The sequence below is a fragment of the Lagopus leucura genome, unplaced genomic scaffold (assembly GCF_019238085.1).
Source record: "Lagopus leucura isolate 7727_CA_CO unplaced genomic scaffold, USGS_WTPT01 Super-Scaffold_100157, whole genome shotgun sequence".
NCBI lineage: Eukaryota > Metazoa > Chordata > Aves > Galliformes > Phasianidae > Lagopus > Lagopus leucura.
The window spans coordinates 15,887,685-15,899,553 of record NW_024962334.1 but is presented as its reverse complement, the minus strand read 5'-3'; the positions used below and the strand labels follow the sequence as shown (position 1 = coordinate 15,899,553).

Genomic DNA, 11,869 nt, shown 5'->3' with positions numbered 1-11,869 from the left:
CGTGGCGGCAGTACCGGAAGTACGTGTGCGTGTGTGTTTTGGTCGGGGAACAGGAGGCGGCGGAAGTCGGCGGCGGCGGCCTCTGGGTGAGGCCCAGCTGCGCCCCCGCCCCTCGCCCCCACCCCGCGCTTGCCGTGGAGCCGCCTCCCCGCCGCCCCCTCCTCCCGCGGCCCTGCTCCGACTAGGCTTCCAGCCCTACTGGCCGGGCGGGTGGACAAACGGAAAAACAGACGCTACGCCGCCGCCGCCTCCGCCTCTTGACTCTCCATCCACCCCCTTCCACTGCGCGGCCGTCGCGGTCTGGCCAGGTGAGGAGGCGACGGGGCTGGTGGGGCGGGGGCCGCATCGGGGTGGTGAAGCTCCGACGGCGCCCGGTGTGCGGTTGGGCTGCTCAGACTTCTTCCCCTTTTGCCGGGCGCTGCGGGCAGACTGGGAGGCAGGGCGGGCTGCCAAGGTGGGCAGCCCGGTGGAGGGGAAGAGAGGCTGAGCTCTTCTTCCCGGCTCAAAATGGCGCCCCCGGTTTTCCCACTTCCCCTTATTCCTGAGCCTGGGAGGGAGCTGCGGGGGAGGGGAGGCGGCAGGGTTGGTGGGGCCGGGCCCGAAGCCGTAGCGGGCAGGGGGATCCTCCACTGCGATTCAACGCCGCTTGGTCCAGCTGTGAGGGAAGGGTTGTGCCCTTCGAGTTGTGCGTGCAAGGGTTGAGGGCGGTGGACCCCTTGCTTTCTCTTTCGTTTGCGACTGGAGAAGGGCCAATGAAGAAGGTGGGAAGTAAAATACTTAGACAACGCGTCGCCATCCAGAGAATGCTGGCAGGCCTAGTGGTCGGTGTGTGCACTGTCTGAGTCTCGGTTGGAGCTAGGGGTGAAGCTTGGAGCACTGTAGAAACATTCACCCTCCTATTTTAGAGCATAGCTGAGCTGTAAAAATCAAAACATCAAACATCAAAATGTTTCAAGAAACTGGCCCTAGAAAGGCTATTATTCTCCCAGGATTTTCTGTGATTCTTTTCAACCTTATGCCACTTCCACGACATAGGAGTGGAATAAGACTTAACAGCTAACTGAGCTAAAATTAATGAGCTCCATTTACACAATATTCAGACTCAATATGGCATTTTTTTTTTTTCTTCCCAGTTTGGTAGTTGTGGACAGACTAGGTGTCTTGCCTAGATGATGTTATGTAATAAGAAACATCAGTAAAAAGTAGAAGTTAGCTGAAGTGAGGTGCTTAGGGACAATGATAGTACAGTCATCGTTACTTACATTTGCTGTATGATGGGCCATTTTGTCTCAAAGCAATTGATACTATGTGTCTTTTATATGATATATTTAATAGTTTATTAATAACTGTTGCATTTAATTGGAAATCTGTGAAGTTTTTTATGTGGTGACTGTTGATTCACATCTTTAATTTACAGCTTCATAATGCTTCAATACAAACTGGAACAAATGTTTAGATAGTTATGTGTGTCACTGTCATGAACACTGCTGAAAGATGGCACAGTAATTTTACCAATTCTGGAAGAGAGTAACAGAAAACTTTGTTAGCAAGAGTCCTTAATAAGTAGATTTCTTTCAATACTGCTTTTTAAAACAGACAAGGTAGTCCAGAATAACCAAATTAAACAATGGTTGCAAGCTTGATGCTGTATGATCTCTATTTGTGAAACATCAGAAAATGTATTAGAAATTAGTACAATATTATGTATAAGAAATATTATCATTTGCTCTGAAATGGGAAAGTATTTCAAGTGATAGAATGTTCCATGTTTGAATTAATCATTGACTTTTCTTGAGGTCTTTGATTATGTACTTAATCACATTCATTGTAGGAGCAGTGTTAGCTGTCTTAATCCCTTTAGTAGTCTGGCTTTTGTCACAAGAGTTATTTTGATACTTCTGTTTGACTTTCTTGTTTAAAATAGACACTGATCTGAATGCTTAAACGACTGAATTAAGTTCCATTAAGTTGCGAGTTTGTAGGTCTTGGCAGGAACTGGTAGAATTCTGGTTATGAACTCAAACATGAGAAATTTTACATGATTTTCCATGAAAATATTTGTGACCCTTTAACTCTCACAAACCTCATTAACAAGGACTACCTAGAAGAATGTAAATTTGACTTCTAAAGGGGTGAGAATACCCAGCTTCTGGTAAATTACCTGGTAGGATTAACAGAAGCACTTTCTTGGTAATGGCAGGGCTAGGAAATGATGCATTTATTGGATCTTTCCTGGAGACTTTAAGTGAAGCTAAGAAGAGAAGAAAAAAAAAAAGATACAGCTGCTAAGCTCTGGAAGTAAGCATTCAGAATTGCCTTGAAATTTATTTGTTAGAAAAGAATTAAAATTGTGGTTTGTGTTTGTGAGATAGTGAAAGTAACATTGCTGTCTTCTGTGTGGTGCTTTTTTTGTTTCCCAAAGCTAGTGTTTTACTGATGACTTAAAGAGCTGGCGAACAAGTGTGGCCTGAGTTCTGGAACATATGTGGGTTCTGTAGCATTGAAATCTACCTTTACATTCTTGTGAGCCAGTATGTTGAGCACAAATCTGAAAAGAAAGGCCAAGAATGTGCTGTAATGGCTGTCATAGTTGTACTACTTCAGATTAAGATGGTCTGTTGATTCCTCTTCTGTCATGTTTGTATGATGTCCTTTTGTGAGCTTACTGGACAGTTTCATTGTAATCTGAAACTTGTAAAAGATGATGCATACATGCTTACAGATTGTGACTTTATATATAACAAATCAGCTGGATATGCTCTATCAGGTTTCCAGTTTTTTTTTTTATTATTCTTTATTAAAAACTGCATAGTACAACTGTGGTAGGTTTCATTAAGTTAATAGGCATACTGTTGCAGCTATTGAGGGAAGGCTGTTTGCAAGATGTTTACAGGCAGGGCTTGTTGGCCTTGCAAGTAGTGTGATCTTTGTCATCTTGACAGCTAGTTAATTTTGCACAATACCTGAGTGTATAGAATGCTTTCTTCTGAAGAAGGGAGGGGTGTGTAAATTGCAAAATTTTCTGATTGGGCATTTATAAAAGGCTGATACTTGTTTTGACAACTTAATTCAACTTTGAGTCCCAAACGAATTTTGTAGAGATTAGTAATATTTTGTAAGTGAATTAACTATATGGTAATGTCAATAACTAAAGGTTGTAAATAACCAGTTTAAACAAGTAAATTTGTATAGGATAAATCAGTCTTTTCTGTTTTTTCTTTCATGCCACCCTTTGTATGTTTTTAAGGTAGCAAGCAAAAAGATGATCATAGAGACTAAATGGGTTTTTGCACATTGCACATCATCTGGAAGTCACTTCTTTCAAAGAGTAATTCACTTGGTTTCACTTGGATTTAACCCTCATATCTTCATGCTCCAGAGTCTAGAAGAGCATGGGGTGAATTAAGATTAAAGGTTTTAAAATTATTTCAGGGTTACCTAGGCACACTAAAATGCTACAGTGCAAACAAGTGTTTTATTTTAAAACATAAAGAAATTATCTTCATTTTTCCAAAGGAAGAGATAAACAAATGGCTAACATTCTGAGCTATCTGTATTTTGGCAACACCGTGCTGCTTTTTCTTGTATTATAATTAGGTACAGATTCACTCTTTGTCGCTGATCCAGTTTTATCCATGTTCTTCCCCAACTTCTCAAGCATATTTCAGCAATGCATGTGGAAATAAGTCTTGCCTGAGAACTAACACATCAGCTGTATGTCACTTGTTATTTATTTTTTAATGCCATAAGGATGAAAAGCCTGGTGTTCTTAAACCAGGTAGATCCATTCCTGTATTCTAAAGTATTCAATCAAAACAAATTTTCAATCAAAACAAATGAGAGGATTTTGATATGTAATTATAGGGACTAATAATGATGGTGGAATATGTGGTGGTTTTTTTGTGTTTTTTTTGCTTCATAAAACTTTCTTTCATTATTGCGTAAAAAATGCTTAAACGAACTTACATCTGAAGTATTTTGCTCCTGTTGTGCAACTGAAATAAAAATCATTGCTTTTTAAGGGTAGTCATAACTGTCTAGCAGGTTACAACCTTGGGGCAGACAGATGAATAAAAGATTGGAATATTTTAACTGGAAGAGACTAAATTATTTTGAGAAGCGTGAGTAAACTAGCAGTGTTGAGCAAATAGGAGTTATCAGTAAGGTGTTGGAAAATATACATTTTTTTGAGGATTTATATTAAAGTTGTATTTACAGTGAGAAAATAACAGCTTATTCAAAATGTTATGTTCTTTGAGAATAATACTTTGATTTCCTTATCATGTAATACTAGTGAAAAATAGGTTTAAGGGAGTGTTTCAGTGGTGGATTGGGTTCGGCTAGAGCTGTGGAGCTCTCTACAGAATGCTCCTCAGAACTTGTGCTGAGTTTACAAAAGGGGAATTAGGAAGAGGAATGAAGGCTTAGTGTGTGAGGTAGGTGTATAATTTGGAATGCTCGGATGCCTCAGAGAATGTCTTAGCTCTGCTTAATGTTTCAGAATGGGAAGGCAGCTAATGACTAAGACTACTGTTTGATTGGTAAGGTGATAAATTTACCATAAGGAAGATAGAGTAACAACTTCTTGAAGATGGTAGCTTTGCTTGCATTTTGCAAAATTAGTATTAAAGCCATTCTCTACATTGGGATGCTACGCTCCAATCTAACTTGCTTTTTATTTGAGACAACAGAGAAGCTATATCCTCAACAAATGCACAGAATTCAAGTGGGTAAACAACTGTTAAAACAAAGTTGAAAGCTAAGACATTTTTTTGAATAAATTACTTTTAAATATAGAAGGGTATGTTTTTCTAGCTGAGATTTGAGTAACAGCCAGCTGGGAATACTTCCTCCAGGTTCACTTGGAATTTTGTTTTGGAAGAGAGAAGAAAGAAAATATAGAAAATACTTCTCCAGTTTTTGGTACATCAGTGCCTACCTGTGGAATATTTAATCTTTGCAGTTAAATACATGCATAAAAACACAAGTCTTTGACTCAAGTGAGAACAACCGGGACTCAATGCTTCTTCATCCACATGAATAAATACTGTGGTGTTTTGTTTTGTTTTTGAACAAGTTTGCAACAAGAGGAGATAAATTGAAGGAATACAGTGTTAGCATATGTTCTTAGCAAAGATCTCTTAAATCCTAGCAGATCAGTATTTATGTATTTGTTTTGGAAATTTTTATTTATTTCCATTGGATAGATCTCTGGTGGCTTGCACAAAGCATTCAGGAATTCTTAACAGTCAGGACTGCCATTTTTCCCATATTTGCCATGCTTAGCATTTTCACTTCTAAAACTACAGTTGTTAACTACAAAAGATATTAAAGGTTTGTGCATCGAGATCTGTACTTCCTAATATGAGAAAATTGTATTGGATGTGTGTGAAAAAAGTGAAACAGTGTATTTGCAAAGAACTCAATGTATTGATTGGGTTTTTTGTGGTTCTTTTTTTCCTTGTTTACTGTTGCTGACTTTTGAATGTTGCTTAATATCAGGAAAAAAAAATCTTGGTTATTTCTTGCATGTTACTAGTAAAATATCAAATAACAAGTCCAAACCTGTTGTGTTGTTATACTTTGATCTTGATATGTTATGAAGTAAGAGACTGTATCCTAGGGTGCATGAATGAGGGATGGTCAGCAGGGTGAGGGAGGTGATCGTCTCCCTCTGCTCTGCCCTTTTGAGGCCCCACCTGCAGTACTGAGTCCAGCCCTGGGACTTCCAGCACGAGGATGCAGAGGTGTTGGAACAGCACCTCAGGAGGGCTGTGGAGATGATCAGGGGGCTGGAGCAGCTTTCTTATCAAGAAAGGTTGAGGGAGCTGGAAAAGAGAAGGCTCCAGGTGAACCTTGTTGCAGCCTTCCTATACTTGAGTGGAGCTTATAAATAGGAGGGAAATTGACTTTTTACACGGTCTAATTGTGATAGGGCAAGGGGAAATGGTTATAAGTTAAAAGAAGGAAGATTTAGTTAGATATTAGGCAGAAATTCTTTACTCAGAGGGTGGTGAGGCACTGGAACAGCTTGTCCAAAGAAGCTGTGTGTGCACCATCTCTGGAGGTGTTCAGGCCCAGGTTGGATGGGGCTTTGGGGAACCTGACCTGGTGGGAGATATAATTGCCTACAGCAGAGTGTGGAGCTAGGGAGCTAAGGTCCCTTCTCCCTTCCATCTCAAGCCACTTTACGATTAAGAGTCTGAAGTCTTGCAAGGAAAAGCATAATTGGGCTTTAATGTCATAATTGAAAGTTCTAATGGTTAGATTTGATATTGAAGAAGTGTTTTGTTTGACACAGATTTTTGTCTAGCTGACTTTTCACCTGTGAGGGTGATAATACTGGGCACTGTTTGCTGTAAATATTAGTACACTTATGTACTCTGTGCTGCAATGGTGAATTAGGTTTTGCTTATTTGGCTTGTAAAACTAATGCCCCGCATTGTTTTTTCATAGCCAGGTTGCTGACAGCAGAAGCCACTGAATTCTGAATCCTGGAACTTACTTTCAAGAACTTGAAACAAAGGACTTCTTTCTAATTTGGGCATGGCTAATCGTGGAGCAACAAGACCCAATGGGCCAAATGCTGGAAATAAAATTTGCCAATTCAAATTAGTACTTCTAGGAGAGTCTGCAGTTGGTAAATCAAGTTTGGTGCTTCGTTTTGTAAAAGGGCAGTTTCATGAGTTTCAAGAAAGTACAATTGGAGGTGAGAAAATTATTCTTTTTATTTCACAATTTTATTCTTTCCATTTTCTTTCCATGAATATTAAGGGAATTCCAGAATGGGTCACTGACAGCAAGGATCAAATCTGAACCGAGCTCTAACTTACTATGAAAAGAACTGTAGTTGGCACAAAGATGTACCACACTTCAGTGTCAAGCAGATGAAGTGAACGTGGGCTTGAACTGCATGGTTCTGGGAAGTGGACTTTGTGTTCAAAAAGTTTTGTTTGATTGCATGGGTATGTGGCTGTTTGAGTTGTGTATGTGCTACAGCTTTATGCTGTGGGCATAAGGCATAGAATAACCATTCAAGTATTTTGGTGTTTTTGAGACAAAGAATTATGTCTTTCAAAAAGGTTGTAGTGTAATTTATGCAGCCTGTTTTTGCTTTTGAACTGGGAGAACTCGTATGTTTGCATAAATGATTGTTGACATGTAAAAAATCTGCAAAGCTTACAAAAATAAAGCCAACCTAAATTTCAATCATCACCTTTTTTTTACACTGTTTCTGGGTATTAGGTATATCTGTCAGCATACACAGAGAACTTTTTTCTCCTTTAACAGTTTTACTTATTTCTGACTTGGTATCTTTTGTAATGGATTTAGGATAGGTGTTAGTATGAAAGGTTTGTGTTTCACCTCATATGCTTTATGGTAATATAGAAGGCATTCCAAAAGATATATTGAAAAGTTGACAGAAGAAGGTCTGTGTGTAGGGAATAATAAAACTAATATTTTTCACTGATTAATTTTTTTCACTTTCACTGATTATTTTTTTAAATTCCTTTAAAGTCCTTTTTGTGTTCCCTTTTTTTGTTTTTGGGTAGGATTAGGAAAAACCTAATCTGTTCCACTATATAAAAGCTATAGAAAGGTAGAAGAGACTTGACTCCAAGCTCATGTGTACGCTCAGTGTAATATCTGTATTAGTTTACTCTTCTGTTTGAAATAGAAAACAAGAAAGTGCCATACTATACAATTGAGATTACCTTCAGCAGTGTTGGGACTCAGAAAGTTTTCTGTAGAGAAAGCTGTCCAACTGTAGTCTGCATTTGCTTTAGGCATAATTATCTTTGTATTCAGAAGGGCCTTTTAACAAAGAGAGGCTTATGTGCATTGTGAGCTTGAATAAGAACTTCTGAAAGAATGCAGTGAAAAGCAGACGTTGGATGGTGCTGTATTTGATAACTGGACTTTGCTACTTCAGACTAATGCAATAGTGCTTGTTAGCTACTTAAGGCAAAGTATGGCTATAAAGGATAGTAGACTTTCAGATAATTAACATAGTTAATTATCAATTAAGTACGGTCTTGCAATCTAGAAGAAAGTTGACTTGTTTGCAGAAATTAACTGACATTCTTTTGTAGTCATTGAATGGTTCCTTTCAACAAAAACAAGCGGGTGACAAAGAATAAAACACTTGTTTTAATATACTTCTCTGTACATCCCTTCATTTATGGAGAGTAGGTACATTCTTCTCTTGAAGACAATAGTATCTTGAACTTCAAATTCCGCTTGTTTAACATCTTGTCTCTGCCTTGGGGAAATGTAGCATTCTGATGATTGAGGAGGAAACCCTTAGTATAGCACAGAATGGGTTGGTTGTGGTTTGTTTTTATCTTCATTCTGGTTTTGGGCTGCTTTAGTAGCTGGTAAGGGAAGCCCATTTTACCAGTGCTTGGATATTGAGCGTTCAGAGACCTAGTGATTTAACACTGGAACATCAAAGCCTTTTTCTTCTCCAGCCTGCTTGCTCATCCCTGGTGGATGCTCATACCTCTGATGCAGGAGCATCTGGCTGCTTAGTAGTCAACTTCTCTACATTAGTTGTGGTGTCGTATATATATACATATAAAGCGAGATTGACTGACTTTTATTGTAATAAGCTGAGTTGAAGGTTACAGAAAGAGCAGTTCAGGAGTGATTCATAGGGTAAGTGTCTGTATGTGGGACAGGATAACATCCAAGGTGTGCAAGAGTTACTGGTCAGTGCTGCTAAAGGCAGATTGAAACAGATTTAAACTGACCACTGTCTGTGAAAATGTGTGTTGATGAGAGCCCCAATTTCTTTCTCTACCAAGCAGGGGCCTTCCTTTAGCATGTTGTTGAGATTTTTTAGCATAATTTTGATATATGGTTTCTATAGAAACAGCTCTGAATAGGAAAGTATTTTCTAGGAGTAACTGTTTGAAGACTTGCTATTAACTACTTACTGATTTTGTGATTAGTGGTTAACTTAAAGTAATAACAGGTGTTTACCTGCATATCTAAAACCTACATGTTAAGCTGTAGTGGCAGAAGATAAAAGTTTCCCTGAAACTGCAGGCTGTAGAAATCATGCCTTGAAGTAATTTTTGAGATGACTTGAAAAGGGAAAAATATACCTATATGACTGCTTTATGAGCAAGAAAATCTCAAAACTTAATTGAACTTCTATAACCTTTAACCAAGGTGGGATTGTCAAGAGCTGGAAATCTAGGCTTTAATATTCAGTTCAAATAATGTGGCTGTAGTTCAGAATTGCACGTGTTAGAGCTGTTGGAGTGTAGCATGAAGAAATGCTGTTTGTTGCATCAAGATAAGAGGTATCTAGGAGGTGAGAGAAAAATTTTGTGGTTGCTGAGATGAACTGTTAGAAAAGAATAATGGGAATTCTTCCTGATTTTTGCTTCTATATGTCTTTAATGTGAGGAGAGGTTGGTTGTTTAATTCTTCTGTGTTGATCAGTTACAATGTATCGGCTTCAGACCTGCTATATTTTAATAATAGGCTGGAGTTGTCAAGGAAATCATGCTTGATTCATCTTTTGTGAACATAATTTTATAGGAGCAGACTTCTGGTTTCAGCACCTCTGTCTCTTTTGTAGCTGCTTTTCTAACCCAAACTGTGTGTCTTGACGATACAACGGTAAAATTTGAGATTTGGGATACAGCTGGGCAAGAGCGGTATCACAGTTTAGCACCTATGTACTACAGAGGAGCGCAAGCAGCTATAGTTGTATACGACATTACAAATGAGGTAAGTACAACTGAAGTGGGAGTTCTTAGTGGTCTTGTATCTGCTGTTTTTATGTATAACTGTCTTGTGTGGGCCTGTATCAGTTCATCACTTAATGTTGGGCTATGTGATATTAATTTGTGCCTGGAATCTTTTTTTATCAACAGATCCCTTATTGTGTTCTTTAAATGAAAAAGTAATAATAATAATAAAAAAAAACTAGAGCAAGCAAATGCCTTTGCAGGTTTTCGTCAAGGCCACTTTATGTCAGTTCATCTGAATTGAAATGTTGCTTTCCACACTACCGGTGACAAATTATTGTTGTTGGTGAAAGATGTTGTGTTATTGTTGCAAAATAGGAGATAGGGATTAAAGGCAGCATAATCTACTGAAGCCATAACATAACATTAACTGATTTCTTTTGGTTTGAACTTGCCCCAGATAACTTTGTATGCTTTTAGTAAAAACAAGATTTTAAAGAACAAAGCTTTCAAAAAACCCAACAGCCCTCTACTGTAATGGTGGTCAATAATTAGAAATGTTGAGAATCCTTGAGTTAATTAATAAACTTTATTCTTCTAGAGGATAAAATAAATTTCTAATTTTCTCTCAACTGCTTCTTTATCTTACTCTAAATAAATCTTCGTATCTTTATTTTTTCAGCACTGTCATAACTCAGAACATCTAAAAATTAGGGTAGGAATGCATCATTTAAAAAACTCTGAATGTGTCTTAGGACAGAGGTAGCAGCCTTGCTTTAATTGACATTTTGCTTGAAATATAGATAACAGAGATTGGGATAATAGGTGAGTGGAAAAGGATGGTAAAACTCAACTTGCATCATTTTGCAATCATTAACAGGAGTCCTTTGCCAGAGCGAAGAACTGGGTCAAAGAACTTCAGCGTCAAGCAAGTCCTAACATAGTAATAGCTTTAGCAGGAAACAAAGCTGATCTAGCTAACAAAAGAGCTGTGGATTTCCAGGTATGTGCCATATCTTCTGTTTATAGAAATAGCTTTTTTTTTTTTTTGAGTAGAAGGTAAAAAGGCCTACTGAGGAGCTTATATGCATAGACGAGGTGGTTGTCATAGAGGTCATACTGTTAAATATAAACCTCAAGAGAGATCAATTCTAGATGCTGCTGAAAAATATTTTTGTACAAATGTTATATGGCAATAGACTAATTTATTTGTGTATTTTTTTAGGCTAATTGAATTTCTGTTCTATGATATGATCTCTTCCTGTCTTCCACTCAAAATTATCTATAATTTCAGTGTTAGTGGAAGCAATAGAATGATTTGCACAGAGTTTGTCTCTAAGCTCTCTGACTTATCCACAAGGGAATTTTGAGAATTTTGTGATGAAGGTGATTGATAGACTTGACTTGCCTAGGGTATGCTGTTGAAGCAGTGTTCAGCTTTTAATCGTGCTTTTCATGGCATTGTTTTTATTTGTATTGATACACACGTGCTCTTCTGTTACGTTTATGTTCTTGAAAACGTTGATTAAACTTAGTTATGAGAAAATGACTTGCAAAGCAAATAAAATTCGCTATAAATGTTCTCATTCATTCAGGACTGATTGATCTTAAGAAAAGTGATTCAAATACATATTTATTTATTAGTCATTAATTCTGTTACTGTTTTCATCTATGTCATTGTGCAAGATATTGCTGCATGTGATAATGAACCCTTGTATAACTTCAGAAATCAGTCTGCAAAGATTAGTAATTTTATATATTTTTCAACCTAAACTCAACATTCTCAGAAATTTTATTCTTTCATGTCAATTGCAACATAAAAACTACCACTGAAAAATCTGGTATTCTGTGGAAAAATTGCTGTATGTGACAAATGCTGTGTATCTTTATAGATAAAAAACTTAATCAAATTTAATTATCAAAGGAGAATACCTGTACTGTTGTGGTTTTTTTTTTTTGTTAGTTTTGTTTCTTATAGTTATGTTAACATTTTTCATTGTCATCTCCACAGGTTTAATAGTCCTTTGTAAAAACATTTCAGATTTTTAAATATTGGTAAATGTGTTATTTCTGATACTGTGTCTAAGCACACTGTTTAAATGAATATTGAACTAGACTACAATACTACAATTTTTCTTTCTTTTTTTTTTTTTTTTTTTTTTTTT

At 37.6% G+C, this 11,869-nt stretch overlaps 1 protein-coding gene across 2 annotated transcripts in view; it reads left to right on the top strand.

Annotated features, from left to right (window-relative positions):
- Positions 1-242: 242 nt before the first annotated feature.
- Positions 243-11,869, top strand: part of RAB5A (RAB5A, member RAS oncogene family) — a 16,813-nt gene continuing 5,186 nt past the window's right edge. The window contains exons 1-4 of one of the 2 annotated variants that reach the window (XM_042888638.1): positions 243-308; positions 6,461-6,709; positions 9,593-9,744; positions 10,585-10,707. In XM_042888638.1, coding sequence (XP_042744572.1) covers positions 6,547-6,709; positions 9,593-9,744; positions 10,585-10,707 — 438 coding nt within the window. In that variant the 5' untranslated portion in view covers positions 243-308; positions 6,461-6,546. Of the gene's footprint in view, positions 309-6,456; positions 6,710-9,592; positions 9,745-10,584; positions 10,708-11,869 lie in introns of both variants that reach the window. The other variant, XM_042888637.1, reaches the window with a different exon arrangement.